Below are 20,362 nucleotides of genomic sequence, written 5' to 3'. Positions count from 1 at the left end.
TGGTTCAACAGAATTTACTTGTATATTTTCCATTTTCTATACTATTTGAAGGCATAGGATAGCTTTGTATTAGCTTTCTACAATACTGTGTTTTAAATCTATCCAGTAAACTAAGATGCAGTACAACTTGTATACAACTGAGGAGGTGAGAAGCAACTTGGCAGGCCCTGGTGCTCAACAGTTCCAGAATAAACAGGTAGCGCGCAGCTGCATTAAAAGGTAGTTTGCAAATATTCAAGTTACACCAAGATTCTTTCCAAATCTCTGCCTTGCTCAAACCAACACAACTGGCCATTGTTAATACTGCGGCCTGGCGTTTGGTAAATGGTGATGGCTTTACTTTCTTAATCAAAAGCCTGTGAAGGTGCTGCCACACTGCAGAGAACGTCAGCTCTGCTCGTGGGCTCGTGGGCGAGTGCCAATTGTGAAGTCACAATAGGTACAGTTTAACATGAGAAACGCACGTTAACAAGTGGCCCAAATACAGAGCTGGACAGAATCAGACCAGTAAGTCTATAATTAGTTAACTGAACTAACAGAAGTACATTCAAAATAAAGCCGGAGATCAGAATTGGTTTTAGAATCAAATTTGCAGACTTTCTTGATAAAATAGAAGTATGATCTTCTGCAGTTGGAAATGAAGCTCTCAACTGGCGGAGAGCTAGAGACTTCTCAGTCCCTCCTGCACAGATAAGGAAACAAGTGACAAAGTCTCTTGCACTGAAGTTATGTATTTTAACAGCTTTACATGTAATATTCATATATAAAAAACTTTAAGTGCTTTTCTCCAATTTAAAAATCTAAAGAATTCAAAAATAAGGCATTCAATATTTGAAAAAAGTACAGATTTACAAAATGTGTATATTCTGTCATGAAAACTCCACACCAACATTATACACTTGGAAAAAAATACAAACAGGATATATTACAAATTTATGCAGCAATAACTTAGTTCACACCATGCAATAAAAAGTACATTAATCAAGATACACAAGCTTTTGTAGGTTCTAAACTGAAGGACTTTTTCTTTTTTCTCTGCAGAATCCTTAAAACCCGTGGCACTTAAAACTGGCTAGCCTTTCTACTGGGAGGTAAATTATACACAACAACGATGAAAGATGAACAGACCAGGTGTCTATTATGAATCATTCCAGCTTTGCTCAACAATGGCCGAAACTCTCTTCTCATACTCCCGCTTGTTTTCCTGATAAAGCTGTGCTGCTTGGCTATTCGCTGGACTGTTTGGATTCGGTTCATCCAACAGAGACTAGAAGAAAGAAGAGAATGCCTTTCAGTTATGTGTTACATTAATAGGGATCAAATGAGGACAAAAAATTATTCAAAACAGAATTATTTGGAAGTTCCTAAGCCATCTTTTAGGCCTCAAAGCCATGAGAAATGGCATGAAACAGGTTTCTGCTGCTCAAGAACATAAGCTTCCAAAACATCTCCCAGTGCCTTGAGACCTCCCATTTCAAGGAAATCAGCCAAGTACAATATTCATTAGCATATAAGAACTTCCTCACCAGGAAATAAACTACAACACCCATAATACCTTAGTAACTGTTATTTTCATTATTTGTTTTTGGGTGTTGTTCAGGTCTCCAGCTTACTAGGTGCTTTACTACTAACCACACCCCCCAGGCCTAAACATTACTGTGGACACTCAGCAAATCTATAGGCAAGCCTTGTTCCTTTGATAAATGAAACACACTTAGCAAGAAGGGAATAGAATAGTAAAGGTGACCACAGCGGGAAGGGAAGAGCAGAGAGTAATAAGCAACTTAAGGTAATGGTTGCTCTTCTATGTAGAATATACCTTTAAATACATGGAACATGGAAACAGAAGTGGATTATGGTGGACAGCTGTGGGGGGAGGAGGATACAACATACAGGGATGGGACAGAAGGACAGAGGGTAAGCAGGACAGACAGGTAGTAGGGAAGTAGGTATGAACAAGGGTCAATGAAACATCATAATGATGTTCTCTAGAGATGAGAACTAACAGTAGAGGAAAAGGCTCAGGAAGATGGACATAAATCGAAAGATCTTTTGTTCCCCTCAAATCAGCACAGCTACAACAGCCTCCCCAGACTCACTGGTCAACAGCTACTACCCTTTTTACAAACAGACTTTCCTGGATGGGACAAAACAGGCCACAGTTCTTTCTTTGATTTGGCAGTTCCTAGAGGTCCCTATGGTTTTCTAAGCAATCATCTTTACTCCTCCCTCCCCAAGATACTATGTGGGCATGAGTAAGTCTGACCTGTGACAATGTATAGCATGATTAAAAACAGGTTGTGACTAGGCACGGTGGCACATAAGCCTGTACCTGCAGCACTCAGGAAGAGAGCCCAGAGGATCAGAGGTTAAAAGTCATCCATGGGTCAGTCAGCCTAGGCAACAAGAGACACCACCACCGCCAGAGCAAACAAGCTGTGGATTAGTCCTCATATGTCAACTAAGGAAAGTGCAGAACAGTCCAGGCCCTTGTCTGAGTGCTGCATTAAATCCTGGGCACAGGGTGGTGGTTTGCTTCCTTGGTTGTTAGTCTGCTCTAAGTAATTGGTTGTGACCCACAGACTGTGGAGAGGTTGTGATGCTTCTGCAACACACACTTACCTGAATTGAAGTTAAGATGGAAGAGACATCGTATGTGGGACTCCATCGGTTCTGCAGAATATCTAAACATATGCTACCATCAGCATACACTGCAAAGACAACACTCAAGTTAGTTACCACTGACTCATCCTAGTTAAGAGAACTTGTCAGCAAACACAAAACCGGACCAAGTCACAAGCTCTGAACATCAGGCAGTAACCAAAACTCTTCTGTCTTATAGGAAAATGTGTTCTGAAAAGTTATGTCATTATCTGGCTCACTTCAGAAGGCCGAAGAAGAGACTTTCTCAAAGCACAATATACACTAATCACTTCATTTCAGGTCCAAAGCTGTAGGTCAGTGGTCAAGTGCCTGTTTCACAGGTGCAGAGCCTGGGTTCACTAGCCAGCACCCACACAAAACTACCCCACCCTTCTTAAGTCTCAAACAGCGTTCTTTAAAACCCCATTCCTGGAGCGTATTCTCAGAAGATTACCAAAAATACCTAAAAGATTTATTTGTAGGATGTTCGCAATTACATTATCTATGAGAGAAAAACAGTAAATTCTCTTGTGGTACAAAAAAACGGTCTGGCTAAACAACAGCACACCTGCCTGGAGGTGGAGCATTTTACAGTCATAGGACAAAGTCCTGGGTTAGGTTTCTGGCATCATCAGAATAGTAAATGATGACACACGCATGGAACATTACTACTAGTACAGTCATCATAAACGGCATCTATATTGTGTTTGTAATGAAAACAATGGGTTTTTGTTTATAGACAGGTTCTTACTAAGTAGGCCTGGTTGGCCTTGAACTCACAGAGATTGGCCTGTCACTGCCTGAAGAAAAAAATAAAAATTACATCCAGTAGTTCCACATTTTGGTTTTTAAAAAAGTATATAAGTACCTTCACTTTGAGTAAATGAAGTAACAAGTATTTGTAAAATCATGTCAAATTATTAGCAGCTAAGGCTGATAGCTGACCTTTACTCTTGCTTGTAATACACCTCATCCCCCAACCCCTGGTCACACACAAGTAGAAGGCAGCGGTGGCAGGAAGTTAACCAAAAAACTTTTAACCACCTGGGATATACTTTCTACCCTCCTAGGCCAATGTTACAGATACTGCCAATGTACGGGATTTCATTCTTTTAGAAGAGTCTCATGTAGCCCAGGCCTGCTATGGAGCCTAGGAGAGCAGTGAGCTTCTGATCCTCCTGCCTCTCTCTACCTCCCAAGTGTTGAGATTATAAGCATGTTCTACTACTCCTGGCAGTATTGCCAAACTGAAATACCCCAGTGACCACAATATTCTCTATAGCAACAGGGTTAAGGAGTGTGAGTGGGTATGTATTTGTGTGTGCGCGCCTGCCTTTCCTCAGGGCTCCATCCTAGGGCTTCTCTTCTATCCCCATTATTCATCTCTAGGTAATCATATCTACTTTCCTGGCCTCACCTTGTTCTCTGTGTACTCAGTATTACTAACAGTTAAACTCAGTCCAGATCTTTTGGTCTAAAAGTAGAAGTCAGCCGCTTCTCATCAGCTCTATAGAAGCAAATGTCATACTCAGAACAACATTTGATAATTTTAAAGTTTTGAACTAGTTTTGATTTTTTTAAGATGCCAAAAGAAACTTGAATCCAAATGTCCATCAACTGATTAACAGGTAAACAGAATATATCTAAATAGTAAAATAGTAAAACATTATTCAAGCAACAGAGACAAATGACAGCTCAAAGGCTGGGGATACAGTTGAACCACAACAGACAAAAGGTTTATGTAGATGAAAAGTAAGTAAGGGTCATGTGTTAAGAATCCATTAACACAAAACATTCAGACTGTTATCTCACAAGAAAAAGGAAAATTGGTCATTTTGATGGTTTTACTGTGCCTGTGACTATATTAAAACCCCACTAAATTGTGTAATTAAAATGGACAAGTAGGCTGGGTATACTAGCACTCAGGTGGATCTCTGAATTCAAGACCAGCCTGATCTACAAAAAAAGTTCCTGTCTTGAAAAAACAAACAAATAAATAATAAATAAAAACGGGCAAATAGAATGGCAAACACTGTATGTATATCTGTCTGTCTGTCAACCCAGGACTGGAGATGTAGTTTAGTCTGTAGAGTGCTTGCCTACTGTGTAAACTTGGAGTTTGATCCCTAGTACCACTTAAACTGGGTGTGGTGGCATCTGTATGTGAGCACTCAGACCTGCAACCAGGAGATCCCGAGTTCCAAGTCATCCTTGAATATATACATCAAAATGAAGGCCAGCGTGGCTATGAGATCCCATCATTTATCATTTTACTCATTTGAGTGTGCACACGCAGAAATGAGTGTTCATCAAGTAACATGTGTGGAGGTCAGAAGATCTCTCTATCACGTGAGTCCTGGGGATTGAACTCAGGCTGACAGACTTGATGGCAAGGTACCCTTACCCACTGAGACGTTTTGAAGGCCCTAAAATCTGTATTTTTATTTTGGAAGACAGAGTCTCATTGAAGTCCAGGCTGACTGTGAAGTTGCTAAGTAGCTAAGGATGGCCTTGAACTCCTGATTGCCCACCCTCTGGCTTGAATGTGATGTTTTCAGAAGCCAAATTTCAGGGGAAGTTTATGTTCTTTAAGCAAATAGATGTTTAGTACTTTTAATTCAGATGTTATTAAAATTACTTTACCTCAGACATGGAACCTTGTTAGGATTCTAGCAACAAAACTGTGGCTAACACGGGCATGGAAGCAGTATCTGAAAACAGATTCTAACTCTAAGAATAAGCTATACCCAGGGGGAGGGACAAACCCTCCAGCACCCTTTTCCCATCACTGAAAAAAATCTAAGAAGCTGCTACTTACCATTTGGATGAAACATTTTGGATAAAAACCTAACGGTTGGTGGTTTATTTGGATATTCTTCAGAAAATTCTATTACTAGTTTAAAGGTACCTAGGTAGAAAACAAACCAAATTACAGTAAAGACAAACATTACTTTTAAATAAATCTTAATTCCATATCAGATTTTGCACAACCACACATTAGCTGGAGAACTCTTAGCATATAAAACATCTAACATACTTCTGTGTTAGACTGTGGACAAGTGATGCTGGCAAGCACTTGGAGGACATGCATTTTCATGGGCTACTACAGAAGTGTGGGAGTGGTAACGGTCACATTTAGCTGACTAACTGATTGGGGGTGCATGATTTGTGTGTGCAGATGGGCATCGCACCAGGTTATGTGTGTGTGGAGGTCAGAGGCCAAATTTGTTCTGAAGTTAGCTCTTTCCTCCCACTTAAGTAGCCGAGGATGGCCTTGAACTCCTGACTGACCACCCTCTGGGAGTAAACTCAGGTTGTCAGTTTGTGGGGCCAACTCCTTTACCCTCTGAGCTATCTCACCAGTCCCGAATGTCTTATTTTTGAAAGGCTACTGGGCCAACTACTAAAATTTTAAAAATTCACACTTAAGGAACTAGAAAGTTTACAGCTTAAAAGGAGGGTGCCAAAGGATTCTGAGAGCTGATTACCAACTGCAAAGGACAGCTTAGGCCTGGCTGCTGATAGGAAAGGTACTTCTGTCTCCTTTTTTTGAACATGCTAAAAACAAACTGGCTAGTTTACATCTTTACTCCTCATAGATTGGAACACAATCTCCATTTTGTTACTTTTTGTTTTGTGGTTGGCTGGAAATTTGGGTTAGAGACTAAAGATAGAAAGAAGTCAAATAAAGCTAAGCCTTATTTCTTATGTGCACATATATTAATAGGGGTAACTGAGACAGTTAATAAAGCTAGCCTTAACTACTATGCTGAGGATCAAACCAAGGGCCTCATATATATCTCAAGCATATACTCTTCACTGACCTACACCTCCAGCCCTTACATATTTGAAGTTTACATTTTAATTTTTGCAATTTATAAAAACAGCTAGACCATATACAATCTCAAGCACAAGTACGGGATAGTTAATCTTAAGGTTTTGGTCTCAAGACCACTCAGCAGTATTAATCCCACTACGGGCAAGGAGTGAATTCATGAAACTGAGGTGAACAGAACAGCATTCACTATGATAACTCACCATGGCAACAGATAAAAGAACTCTAAGAGGCAGACAGTACCGAGTGGTAGACAAATTAGAAAACAATTTGGTTTAACTATTACCACTTTCTGATTTCTAAAATTTGTTTTTTTTTTTTTGAGACAGGGTTTCTCTGTATAACAGTCCTGGAACTCAACCCTGGAGACCAGGCTGGTCTCAAACTCATAGAGACTCATCTGTCTCTGGTTCCTGAGCACTGGGATTGAAGACATGCATCACTACTGCCCAACTAAATGTTGTTTTTAAAAGCAGCATTTAATTAAAATAGTAACTGTAAAAATCTCTGAGATGTAAACAACCGGATCTTGTGTTTCTGCATAGACTGCCTCCAATAAGCCACTGGTGATACCTACTGGAGCTTGTACTAGAAACTGTGATTTGACAGTTGGGGACATGGCTCAGCGACAGAACCCTTGTCTAGTGAGCAGATTCAAGCCGGGGTGGGTCGGGTGCATGGGAAATACTGTAACCCTGGCTACACAGACAGCTGAGACAAGAGGACTTCAAGTTCTAGGCCAGCCTGAACAATTCTGCAGTACCTTGTCTCAACACAGAATGGGGTTGGAATAATGTCAGCTCAGTGACGAGAGCTAGCCTGACACACCTGGAGGGTCATTCTTAAGTTATCGAAACAGTAACTCAGAAAATCCTACAATTCATCAAAAAGAACTGAGCCTTAAAATTAACCTAAATATACTTACAGACATGCTAAATAACATACTTAAAAACATGCTAGCAATAGGTACATCATTATTTTTACATTTCTCTTTAAGATTTGGTTTAAAGAAGACAGCTGGGTTCTCTTATCTAAGTACAATCTGTTGCAATCTATTTTTTGATTGTAGCATAGTACATAAGAAAATCTGGCCTCATACAATATGTGATTTTTATAGCCCCTTTAGACTGGTTTGCTATTGCATAAGTTTTTTTTTTTAAAGGTTCATTGCGATGAACCACCTACAATCTTATCAATAAACATTCTGTACTCAATTACACTAAACTCTTTTGTACTTTGGATAAAGTTTTGGTTTTGTCAATCTTTGACAATGCTAGAGACTAGACCCAAGACCCAAGGCCATGGCAGCCACACTCCACCACCCAGCTATTTCTCCAGGTCTGTCAGTCATCCTTTCAAGTAAGCATGTTCCACGAACACACCAGCAGCCCAAGCTGTGACTGACTCAACTGCAGAAGTGGTTCTGTCATGTGTTGTCATCATGCACAACATCAAGGAGCAGACCGAGAGGTCACCAGCAACTCCCACTGTCACTAAGACATTTTACCATGCAAAGAACACAGCGACTGTTACGATAGTGTGGGTCAAGGTCTCAACTTGCTCTTAGATACTCAATTATTTAGGTACAGCTCTAGCTCAGACTGTTTCTATATCAGCAATGCAAAGGTCAACAATTAGTATTAAGATGGTCACAGAATCCTCCTGAAAGAGGACTCAGACACCAGAAAGGGTTTGTGGATTGAACGCAACTGAGACATCCTGAGATAGCTTAAAAACAAAAACAAAAACAGCTGCTACAGTCACTTGATACCTCCTTGGATTTCTTTTTTTTTTTAATATTTATTTATTATGTATACAATATTCTGTCTGTGTGTATGCCTGCTGGCCAGAAGAGGGCACCAGACCCCATTACAGATGGTTGTGAGCCACCATGTGGTTGCTGGGAATTGGACTCAGGACCTTTGGAAGAGCAGGCACTGCTCTTAACCTCTGAGCCATCTCTCCAGCCCCCCCTCCTTGGATTTCTTATCCCTACCTAGAAATAAGTACGGCAGTGTGGCACATATCTCTAACACATACATACATATTTAGTAAGAAAGAGGACAATCCCAGCACTCAGAAGGCAGAGGCAGGAGGATTTTCTCTGAGTCCCAGTCACCAGAAGGGGCTACAGTGAGATCCATCTCAAATACAGATCTAGATTATATTACAGCACTTCTGTCTAAGACTTATGCCTAGATCGGCCCTATTGTTCTTCAACAGGCAATATTTCAAAGTCCAAGTACTTGTTTATTAGACTTTCAGGTTATCCCCTGACAAATAGTTCACAGCCATTATTCTTGTCAAAAATGTTAATAGGATAAATTCTGAAGTCACTTTGATAATTACAGCAAAGCTGTTAATTTTTTAAGATCTACTATAATTAGAGAAAATCTGTAAGTACCTGCTTAAAATCAATTTAATAAATGTAATTTTGATTAGAGATTTGAACCATTCTCCCCCATATTCCTGGCTCCTGTTAGATATAACCAACTTGCAAAAGACTGCAGAATGCTTTGTGTGTTACACGTGCTAAGTAGTGAAGCTTGAAGCTACTGGTAACTATGGATTCAGGAGTCGGGCAGAGCTTGGCAGTGGAGTGCTTGCTTAGAACACTAAAGGCTTCAAATAGGTGTGTTGGTATTCGAATCTCTGACTTAAAAGCACCCATTTAATATCATAAAGAAAATAATTAACAATTACTCACCATCTTCAAAGGGTGTCCCTTCTGGTCTGAAAACAAGAAGATTTCTGATTAAAAGACATTTTTTTACTCTGCCTTTTCTGTCTTCAAGGAGGGGAAGAATAAACTGGGAAACTAGAAAAGGCTGCAGTCATCCCGCTACCCAGAGAGCTGTACACACACCTAGGCCAACGTACAGCCTCAGCTTTTTACTGACAAGAGAGAGCAGAAATAACTTTTAATGTTCAAGTTTCTTCTCCCCAAAGGATAATTTTACTCAAAAAACTTGTCTCTGATTTTGCTGCAAAATTGGGCCGTGGAGGCACATACCTTTAATCCCAGCAGAGAGACAGGTCTCTGAGTCCGAGGCCAGCCTGGTCTACAGAATAAGTTCTGGGACAGCTAGGCTGTTACACAGAGAAACCGTCTCGAAAAACCCCAAACCAAAACAACAGTATACAAGTGGGCATGATGCCATACACTTATAATCCCAGATACTCAGGAGCCTGAAGCAGGAGGATGTCAAGTTTGAGGTCTGCCTGGCATACAAAGGGAGAATTAGACCAGCCTGAGCAACCTGGTAATACCCTGTCTCAAACTAAAATTTTAAAAAGGGATGGTGTAACACACACAGAGAAAAAAACTGGGTATTAATGGTCAGGTCAGGCTGGCCTGACCCTGAAGCAATGCCCGTGCCTCAGACTCCTAAGTGCTAGGATTTATAAGTATGAGCCAGTACACCTAACTATTTTGATTTTCTTGACATAAGGTCTTGTTATGGGCTCTTAATTTGTGATCCTTCTGACTGTCTTCCAAGGGGTATGATTACAGATGGCTGAATCCAGGGCTTCGAGAATGCTGGACAAGCACTCCACCAACTGAGCTACATTCCCAGTCTCCCATCACTAAGATGGCTCAGTGATTAAGAGTATTTGAAACTCTTACAGGAGTTTGGTTCCTAGCACCCATTCAGGCAGCTCATAACTAACTACAGCTTCAGGAGCTATGATTCCCTACCCCTGCCTGCCTGTCTTACATGGGCACCTGCTCTCCTGTACCTCACATCCCCTTAAGTTCCCAGTTTTTAATCAATTACCTGGATTGACTATAAAACCATTCCACAGTCTGCTGTAGTGGCAAATTCCCACAATCCCATATATACCAACAGACACACATAATCAAAAAGGATATGCAGGGCTTGCAAGATGGTTCAGCAAGTAAAAGTGCTTGCTATGCTATCCCTGGAAGCCATGATGAAGGAGCAGAAGTGACTTAATAGTTGCCATCTTACACCTTTATATTGAGTGCTGTGGGTTACAGGCACCTACACTCACTCACACAGTCATATACACAGTCACACGGTCTCTCTCACACACATACACATACACAAAATAATAATAAATAGGAATTTAAGGATGTATTAAGTATGGTGGCCCATGCACTGGGAAGGTTGAGTCAAGAGGATTCTAAGTTTGAGGATAATCTGGGAAAATCATGTAGATCTTCTGCATTTTTTTTTTTTTTTTTTTGGTTTTTTGAGACAGGGTTTCTCTGTAGCTTTGGTGCCTGTCCCGGAACTAGCTCTTGTAGACCAGGCTGGCCTCGAACTCACAGAGATCCGCCTGTCTCTGCCTCCCGAGTGCTGGGATTAAAGGCAGATCTTCTGCATTTTTGTTTTGCTTTTTGTGAGCTGCTGGTTCCATTACGCAGTCTGGACTTTAGTCTTCAAGTGCTGAATCAAAGGGCTGCACGCTAACCCTGTCAACAGTCCACCTCAAAATACCATTTTAAGGGTCTGAGTGTAGCTTGGCAAAGGAGCATTTGTCTGCAATGTGGAAAGTGGCCTAGTTTAATGCCACCATCATGCATACTAACACATTCCTGCTCAGGACACAGATGATTTGTAGCTGAAACTCTTGTCACAGCAAAGGTCTCGGTATTTGATTCCAAGCCTTTTTACACCTCCAACAACATGAGCACAAACACTGAAATGAGATAATTTATTTCATCTCCTTCATCACTCCATTTAATTTAAAATATTTACTTATTTTTAGTGCTGGGGATCAAACCCAGGACTGTATTCATGGTAGGCAAGCTTCACTTAAAGCCTTTGAACCCTAGTTTTTATCAGTTACCTGGAGTGGCTGTTAATCCGTATCATAGGCAGTACAGTGTCTGTCCTACTCCCACAATCCCAGGGCCTAAAGCAAGAGATCACTGGAGCCCAGTTCAAAATCACCCTGGGCAACATTTCAACACCCTGGCTCAAATGAAAGAAAATCTCATAAAACTATATATAACAGCAAGAAGCAAAGCAATTTTATATAACTGTCCCAGACTCAATAAAATGTTTCAGGGGTTGGGCATACAGCGTAGTGATGGAGCACTAGTAAGCAAGCACACGAGGCCCTGGGTCCAACCACAGCTTCTTAAAAGAAGTGATAATGCCCCCACCCAGGAGAATTTCTACTTCAACCTCTTTCCTTAGTGCTTATGTACTTACTTTTCTCAAGGAGGCCCACACAGCTATCCTGGATAACTAGTTCAACTCACCCAAATATAACTGCATTCCACTGCATGATGTTGTTTTCAGATGGTGCACCACTGACCCCCACAGGCGGGTCCTCTTGCAATCTGGAAATCCAGAGTGGTCATTTTCACAGTTGAACATAAAGGTCAGTGAGGTCAAATTCTACTGAACCTATTGAGAGACTGGCTAGAATGACCTTGTTATTGTTGGAGTGGGAATGAACCACAACTTAAATGAGTCAACCAGGTTAATACACGCATTAATACTAAAGTGATCTTTAACTACAAAGGCCTAAGAGATCATCCCTCTTCACACAGCGAGATTTAAGATACGGGCTCTTGAAGAACTCATGTTTCCAGACTGCACTCTTAACCCATTGAGAGCTTACAATCTCAACAGTAAAAACTACTGCTAGAGAACCAGCAGCTTATGCCAGGGGGTGGTGGTACACACCTTTAAACCCAGCACTTGGGAGGTGTAGGCAGAGGCAGGTATCGGGTATCTTGTGAATTGGAGGCGAGCCTGGTCTACAGAGTGAGTTCCAGGACAGCCAGGGCTACACTGACAAACCCTGTCTCGAAAAACAAAAACAACAAAACAGAGAACCTACACCTTTCCTACCATCCAAGGCTCACCAGTCCTAACCACAGACACTGTACAACACAAAAACATAGCAAATCTCTGTATATGCTAAATGACTAAAAACCACATTCAGTGTAACTAGAAAGCAAGTTTTACTTCACACCTTGTGCTTCAGACACTGGCTTTCTAAAGAAGCCAGAAGCTCCAGCTAGCTTTTCCAGCAGCCTCTATTTTCAAGGCTGTTTGAAGGCAAAATCTACCTCTAAGACCAGGAGACTTCACCAGACGTCATCATCAAATTTTTTTAACCTGAAGATCCTTGGAAAACCACCAAAGGCAAGGTGTATTCAACTTAGAATCAAGTACAGGAATTGCAAAAAATGGACAAGAGATAACAATGGATGTAACTGGGGAGTTTTATTTGCGTTTCAGTCAGGGAGCTAATCAAACACAGTGACTTCAAGCCCTGGCTGACTTTTGCACCAAAAAAGGGCATCCTTGCCCGTCAGATTAAAAACAAACAAAACCTCTCCATTAAGCACACACGTTAAGCGCTACACCATCTTCAGGTGGTAGGGCACTTGGCAACAAAAAGTGTATTGTTTGATCAACCTCAAGCAGATTAGGCCACTGACAGGAACTGCGTACTGCTTGACTCCCCACTTTTAAGTGGCTAAAAGCAGCAGCGAATTAATTAAACGATGAAGTTGTCAAGGGCCCAAGACAAAGGCTTCCAAACGCCTCACACGGGGCTCTATAATGGCGAAGTGAAGGTTACTTCCTGAGCGGCAAATCTAAGTTTTTATATTACAGATTTGTCTCAATCACGGCAGGTCTGACCAGAAAAGAAAACTTTAAAGAATATCTTGACGCTGGACTTGGGGTACTGTTCTGCACTCGTACGTTTTCACGGAAAGAAACAACTGGAAGAGGAGGGAAGAGGTCATCTTCTTCCTCCAAGCCCTGTATTTCCTAACAAACCCCTATTTTCCAAAAGGAGGCCCAGGTGGAGTATCAGATGAGCTCCCGGCTGATGGGAGGCATTTCTCCAGGCTCGGGAGGCTATAGATAGGCCTTTATTCGGCAGCCAGATCTCAGTTCCAGAAGGCACTGGCAGCCACTGGAGTGGCCATCTCTCGGCCCAGGTTTCCCGAGCCAGTTCTCAAGGTCCTTCCAGGTGGGCGGGGGCAGAGTCGGGTTTCGGGGGATGGGCTAACCACCTCCGGCCCCCGCGCGGCAGACCCCACCCTCTTCGCAGCAGAAAGGGAAGGGACGTGGGGCAGGATTCACCCTAACCCCGCTCCAAACGGGAGTCCGCGGGGCGCTGGAACAAAGCTGGACTGGTCGGCCAGGCGAGGCCCGAGCCTCAGGCGGAGCTCGCTCGCACCGGCTGGGGAGGGGACGCCGCAGGGTGCAGAGGCGGGCTCGGAGGCGTCGGCATCTGGCCTTGATGGGCCTTGGGGACACATAGGCCCAGCGATGGCCACCTTCCTACTTTGGGGGGAGGGGGAAGGCAGAGGGCAGTAGTACTGACCATCCTCACGCAAAGGGAGGCAGCAGGCGAGGGAGTGGGAACCGCCGGTAAGCCGAGGCTGCCGCGGATCCCGCAGGCCCACAGTCCGTCAGGGTCACTAAGGGGAAGATGTCCCGGATCCCCGCCCTGCAGTCCCGCGGGTTCAGGAAGGGGCCGTCATATTGGACTATAAGGCGAGGGCCCTTACCGCTTGAAATCCCGCATGAGCCTCCTACGGGCCGGGGTCGACATGCTCCGCAGCTGCCCCGCGGTCAGTCTGAAAGAAAAAGAGTCCCGTTCGGCCCCCCCACCCCCCGGCGCAGCGGCCGAATCACTGTGGGTCGCCGCCGCCGCCGAGACTGCACAAACAACCCTGCAATGACGTCTCCCTCCGCCGCCTCCAGATCCCTCCGCCCTCCGCCAGTACCACCGCGGGAGGAGGGGGGAGGGGGCGGGGCGAGCGGGCGCGCGCGCGGCCGCGGCCCGCGCCAGGGTCCGTCTTCCGGGTTGATTTCCTGTGGGGAGCCGCGCCGAGCCCGCTCCCTGTTCACGCCGGGCGCGACGGGCCCGTGGCCGCCGGCGGCCACACGCTACCTTGCCTCTCTCCCCCCGTCGCTAGTTTCAGGTTCGGCCGGACGGGGAGAGACGGGCGCATCCGGAGCCTGAGATTTCAGGGAAAGGAGGTGGGGGTGACGTCAGGTCACGTGACCGCTGGCGGCGTTGTCAACAATCCACCCCTGAGGGGGAGGGAGCGAAGTATCTAGAACCACGTGTCCCTGTGACGTCATTAAACAGGTCACGTGACGGCGTCGCCTGGCTCCTGGTTTTAGGTCTAATGAGGCAGGTCGCTGAGTTTAAGAGCGAGCTTGACACCTCTAGTCGTATCTTGTTCTTTTGGCCCCAAGTACTGGAACTTTGCCGAAGGAGATGTTGTGGAAGGAGCCGCTTGCCTTCTAAGTCTTTAACACGGAACAAAAAAAAATCTGAATTTTCTATTTTAAGTGACTTAGCAACTTTGGTACGTGGGGCAGGTGCTGAAACGGTCGCGTACACTTGTAAGAATCAGCTTTGAATGCTAAGGCCAGCGCAAATGAGATGGCTCACAGGCTTTGGGACCAATAACCTGTTCCCACTAGTGGGATTTTTATACGGAAATGAGCATGGACTAGATTGTCCAAGCCTTTAAAGACGGCACAGAGCTAAAAAAATTGGAATCTGAATTTGCCTGCGTTTGAGGCACAATTGTATTTTTCAAGAAATGTGGAGGTGTGATTTTAGAGCATATCAATGGGCTGCTGGTTGTCAAAGAAACATACAGAAGTGATTCAGATGGGGGGAGAGATGGTGCAGACGTGAGTGGGAGATATTTCTTGAGTCTGAGATAACTCATTACAGCTCATTACAGGCTTTGGATAATTGCAAGGAGGGTGCCAAGAGGACCGGAAGTGCCCCGTCGCGGGTGCTGATGCACAGCAGGCTGTCCTCCTTTGCTGAGTCACGGAATACCCACCCTCAGCTTCCATCTCCAGTTGTGAAGATTTGTTAATCGGGTACAGAACATTTTAGAAGACGCGGAATTCTTAATTCTAGCAGGAGGAAGGGAATGAAAATCCACTGCTCCGCTCCTGCCCATGTTTTCAGGAAACCAGGAAGGCTTTATGTTTCCCACTGCCCTTACCCCTCTCTTCAAACTCTGAATTCTCTTGGTTTAAAGGAACCTTGAGAACCCAATGGCTTGGTGTACTCTGCTGATCCCACCATTCAGGTAGTGGAAAGGATCAGGAGTTGAAGGGTAAGCCTCAGTGACAGTGAGACAGTCTCATCCTCCTATCCCCCTCTACCCCCAGAAAAGTAACCTTGAGGTTTGCCAGGTAGGTCTAAGTTACCCTAGCCGCTGCTCTGCACTCGCAGAGTGACTCAGCTAAAAGTTAAATACTTCTTAACTTTTTAAGTTTTTTTCTCCTTTTTGAGGTATATGATAGAACCACAGGGTCTTATATAGTCCTTTTTTTGTTTTTCAAGACATGGTTTCTCGGTGTAGCTTTGGATCCTGTACTGAAACTCACTCTGTAGACCAGGCTGGCCTCGAACTCACAGACATCCGCCTGCCTCTGCCTCCCGAGTGCTGGGATTAAAGGCCCTTTAACTTTTTATTGAGCGGGAAGTGACAGTGCACAGATGCAGCCTCAGCACTAAATAGGTGGGGACAGGAGGGCTGCAAATTCCATGCTGCGTTGAGCTGCGTGGAGAGATACTGGCTCTAAGGTTCCCTGGGCTGGCTTCAACTCCCATTGAGTAGCTGGCATAGGTAACAAGTAACTTGCCTTTCCTTGTCTTCTTTTTTTTTGTTGTTGTTGTTTTGTTTTTTTGTTTTTCGAGACAGGGTTTCTCTGTGGTTTTGGAGCCTGTCCTGGAACTAGCTCTTGTAGACCAGGATGGTCTCGAACTCACAGAGATCCGCCTGCCTCTGCCTCCCAAGTGCTGGGATTAAAGGTTTTATGTTTTTTTTTTTTAATTTGCCATCCAGCCATACCATTCCTAATCTTCCTCATGGGTTAAGAACAAAGGCAGATAAATATGTGGGATTATATGCAGTGAAATGCTAAAGAGATTTTTTTTAAAAAAATCTCATTTTGTCCCTTATCTAGTAATTTAACTTAGAAATGGATGGGATAGTTTGATTTTTTTTCCAAAATGAAATGTTTTGACAAATTCCTTGTACTTCCTTAAGTATTAGAGAGCAGAATATTAACAAACCCACACAATTTCTTGGTCAGGCTGCTTGCTGGAAACTTACAACTATGGTCTTAGAACTTAGTTTTTGTTTTTAAAAACAGGGTATGTGTAGCTCAGGCTGGCCTGGAACTTGCTATGTCAACCAGGCTTCCTCAGTCTCAATAGACCTCTGCCTCTCCCCAGAGTACTGGGATTAGAATGGGTACCAGTGACTTGGCAGCTTTGTGAGTTAAGTGATGCCAGGAACTCAGTCTGATTCATGCTTTGCTCTTTGCAAATATTTAGTTCATAACAAATAGAAAATTAACATACAGCAGGTCTCGTAGTGTTGGAAGACTTAACTATGACATTTTGTTTGTTTTTTTCAAGACAGGGTTTCTCTCTGCTACTGCCCTGGCTGTCCTGGAACTCGCTCTGCTGACCAGGCTGGCCTCGAACCTAGAGATCTACCTCTGCCTCCCCATCCCTGAGCACTGGTGCTATAAAGGCTTGTGTTACCACTGCCACATGGCTGACACTTTTATTGTGTGGGGTAGGACAGACCGATGAGGATGTCGATGATACAGACACATGGCAAACCCAAACCAGGTACCCATCCCTCCTCGCTCTCGAGCTCCGAAATCCAGCCCTAACTGGATAGACAGGAGAAGATGCTCTAACCTGTTTTTAAATAAGCAGACTAGTTTCTCTTTTTTGCATACACCCCTTAGCACCCTTCCTGTGTGCATTCATTTATTTTTGTGTGCAGGCCAGAGGACAAGTTGGAGGAATTGGTTCTCTGTCCACCAAGCAGACCCAAGGGATTGCTCTCAAGTTGTCAGCTTCCTAGCCTTTCTCCTGAGCTATCTTATTGAACTAGCTTTACTACTATTCCAGTTGAATCAGGATCTCAAGGTGGAGCCCTTCAACACCTCTTCGGGTTATTAAATGTACATTCCCAAGTGTCCTTGTATAGCACTCCGTTTTGCATTTCACATGTAGTGAGAAAACTTTGTAAAAGGACTGCGAGGGCCTTTAGCACAGCACTCAAAGCAGACAGATGAACTCTTGGGAGTTCAAGGCCAGCCTGGACTACAAGTAAGTCCCAGGCCAGCCAGAGCTACAAAGGAGACCCTGCCTCAAAACAAGTAAAAAAGGAGTACCAGTAGTTGGAAAACACGAAGGAATATCGAGAATCTTAAAGAACATTAGAAATACCGTTAGAAATAAATTAGGGGTCCAGTGAATGCGGAGTTAGGAATAAGTCAAGGGTGTAATGAATGCTGAGTTTGTGGCTTACCACTGGGCTATGCCCTCTGCCTAAGAACCATCTTGTCCCTGTTTAAGGATCGATGTCGACTTTGAAGTCGGATTCAGGTGTATGGAATATTAATGTAGTACTGGCAAACCAGTCACAAAGGCTTCCTTGGGTCAGTTGTCTTTAATAATAATCAGCCTCTTAGGACGGGGCACAAGCGGGTGACCAGTCACCCTGGCGACAAAATGCTCTTTTCCCCTGGCAGAAAGAGCCCTCGAGGGCGTTCAATCTGCGACAAAAACCGCCTTCCCCCATTCTGCAAGCACACTGGGCTACTGCACCATCTAGCTTCCGCTTCGCGTCACTTTCCCTTCCGGGTCGGGACCCCAGCGATTTCCAGTCTTGCGTACTGCTGTTCGAACGCCGGCCCCGCCCCCACCCCGTTGCCAGGGCGTCGGGCGGCCCAGAGCCGGCAAAGTCGGCCTGGAGAGGAGGCGTGGTGTCCCGCGGCCGGCTGGGACTTCGCGGAGCCGGGCCTGCGGGACTACAGGATGGGCTGAGTCGGCGGCGGCTCTCAGGACGAGGTGGACAGCCCGGCCGGAGGCGTGACCCGGGTTGTGGCTGTTTAGGCTGTGGGCTTCAGGAGAGGGCGGGCCGCGTGGGCAAATGCGGTACCGAGGTGGGGATGTAGCCGGTCACAAGAAACCCGCAGTGTTTGTTAGAGGGACTTTTTAACCTGCCTTCCTTCGTCTTTGCTGTTTTTTGAAAAGGGAACTTGTTTTCTAAATCCCATATTCTAAAATGATTCCTGAATTAAGCGCGAATCAGACCTCCCTTAGTCCCAAAATGCTAGATTAATGCAGGACACCCATGTGTTGTGGTGAAAGTTGGAACTTCTCCGACAACCTAAGAGTTCCCACGAACAGGCTGTGCTGTAGCCAGCTCTCCTAGATTTTGTTCTTATATTTGAAAGTAGGGGGTTATCGACTCTATACATTATCCAGCTTGAAAATTTAAAGCATGAACTTATAACATTTTCCTTATTTCTGTGAAGCAGAAGCCCGGCTTGAAAATGGAGATGTATGAAACTCTTGGAAAAGTGGGAGAGGGAAGTTATGGAACGGTCATGAAATGCAAACATAAGGATACTGGGCGGATAGTGGCCATTAAGATATTCTATGAGAAACCAGAAAAATCTGTCAACAAAATTGCAACGAGAGAAATAAAGTTTCTAAAGGTTTGTTTCTTTTGCCTTTTATTGTATATATAATTTTTTCCCATTGGAATTCATCTTGCTATGAAGTCCAGACTGGCCTGGAACACTTATTTTTTCCAGTGCTGAGATTTACAGGCTACGTTACAACACCGGGCTTCTTTTGCCTTGATTGTGTAAGTCAAGCGAGAAATTGTTGTAGAATGAAGATAAAATGTATGAAAGAACATTTCCATTAACAATATACTGCATAGAGAAATTCTCATTACCTATAGTTTGTAATTTTTAGTGATAAAAGATCTGCATTCTTGTGTATAGCAGAATTATGATAATATTGTGAAGCTGTTCAAAACTACTCAGTTATAATGCTTAAAGACGTCTGCTTTGTACAAAGGACTGTGGAAGAAGCTGAGACTAGAAAGAAGTAAAAATTTGTTCCTTAATGACTTATGACTAGACAGGAGGTGTACAAAAGATAATCCTAATAAGAGTGACTCATGCTAAGCCAGAGAGATGGCTCTGTGATTCAGAGCGCTTGCTGCCCTTGGAGAGGACTAGAGTCAGTCCCCGGGATCCATATCAGAAGGCTCACAACAGCCTGTACCTCCAGCTCCTGGGGGACACCTGCAGGCTTGTGTGCGGAACCACATAGCCACACAGGTTTTTTGTTTTGTTTTGTGTTTTTTAATGGTTACTATTAAATTCCACACACTTCTGTTTGGCTGGGAAGGGTTCTTGCAGAAAATATGCTGTGTTCTTGGCTTTGAAGGATGTGTAGCATTTGGGTGAAGTGGAGCTACTGCTGAGTTCCAGAACAACATAAGCGTAGAAAGACAAGAACAAACAGCAAGAGTGGAAAGGAAAAGAACAAATACTTGTCTATGAGTTTCTTGTATAGAATTAGAATTCTAATTAGTGCTGTAAATTGGAAGTAGATTTTAAAGCGTTTTAGGCTAAGAAGTCAAAACTTGGTTTGGGTTTGATCTGGAGTAGCTCCATTGGTAGACTGCTGGCCAAGCATGTCCGAAGCCCTGGGTTTGGTCCCCAGAACCACATAAAACTGAGTGTGTGCAATCCTCTGCTATATATTAAGTTCCAAGCCAGCTTGGGGTACGTGACACCCTGACTCAAAGACACAAACCTGATTTTTTTAGGAGATGGAAAATGAAGGTTTGAGTTAATTGTAAAGAATCCCTGTTAGGTAGTCAGGTGGTGATGGCGCGTGCCTTTAATCCCAGCACTTGGGAGGCAGAGGAAGGCAGATATCTGTGAGTTTGAGACCAACCTAGTCTACAAGAGCTAGTTCCAGGACAGGCTCCAAAGCTACAGAAAAACCCTGTCTTTAAAAACTAAAAGAATAAAAAAAATTCTGTTAGGTATTAATCTATCA

General features: G+C 43.9%; 2 protein-coding genes across 7 annotated transcripts in view; one reads left to right on the top strand and one right to left on the bottom strand.

Annotated features, from left to right (window-relative positions):
• Ube2b (ubiquitin conjugating enzyme E2 B) lies at positions 1-14,438 on the bottom strand. Its single transcript, XM_041664311.1, has 7 exons — positions 14,381-14,438; positions 13,995-14,063; positions 11,715-11,795; positions 9,186-9,211; positions 5,462-5,551; positions 2,623-2,711; positions 1-1,267 (listed from the first exon to the last, which is right to left on the bottom strand). Exons 2-7 carry the CDS (start codon positions 14,036-14,038, stop codon positions 1,139-1,141), a joined length of 459 nt encoding a protein of 152 aa, XP_041520245.1. The 5' UTR covers positions 14,039-14,063; positions 14,381-14,438; the 3' UTR covers positions 1-1,138.
• A 3,757-nt stretch (positions 14,439-18,195) lies between these two features.
• Cdkl3 (cyclin dependent kinase like 3) overlaps positions 18,196-20,362 on the top strand; it is a 95,864-nt gene continuing 93,697 nt past the window's right edge. For 2 of the 6 annotated variants that reach the window (XM_041665086.1, XM_041665085.1), the window contains exon 1: positions 18,196-18,996. In XM_041665086.1, coding sequence (XP_041521020.1) covers positions 18,832-18,996 — 165 coding nt within the window. In that variant the 5' untranslated portion in view covers positions 18,196-18,831. The remainder of the gene's footprint in view (positions 18,997-20,362) is intronic. The other 4 variants (XM_041665080.1, XM_041665083.1, XM_041665082.1 and 1 more) reach the window with 4 other exon arrangements.

The sequence above is a fragment of the Microtus oregoni genome, unplaced genomic scaffold (assembly GCF_018167655.1).
Source record: "Microtus oregoni isolate MIOR12 unplaced genomic scaffold, Mior012 000015F_ref0000493, whole genome shotgun sequence".
NCBI classification, from domain to species: Eukaryota; Metazoa; Chordata; class Mammalia; order Rodentia; family Cricetidae; genus Microtus; species Microtus oregoni.
Note: the sequence above shows the minus strand (reverse complement) of the source record. Positions and strands in the feature narration are given on the sequence as shown.

Bases quoted from the DNA above. Each gene is read 5' to 3' on its own strand.
- Ube2b (XM_041664311.1), bottom strand. From the start codon at position 14,038: ATGTCGACCCCGGCCCGTAGGAGGCTCATGCGGGATTTCAAGCG. The intron at 2,712-5,461 runs GTAAGTAGCAGC...TTGTCTTTGCAG, and splicing joins CAAAATGTTTCATCCAAATG to TGTATGCTGATGGTAGCATA. The intron at 1,268-2,622 runs GTAAGTGTGTGT...TCTTTCTTCTAG, and splicing joins CCATCTTAACTTCAATTCAG to TCTCTGTTGGATGAACCGAA.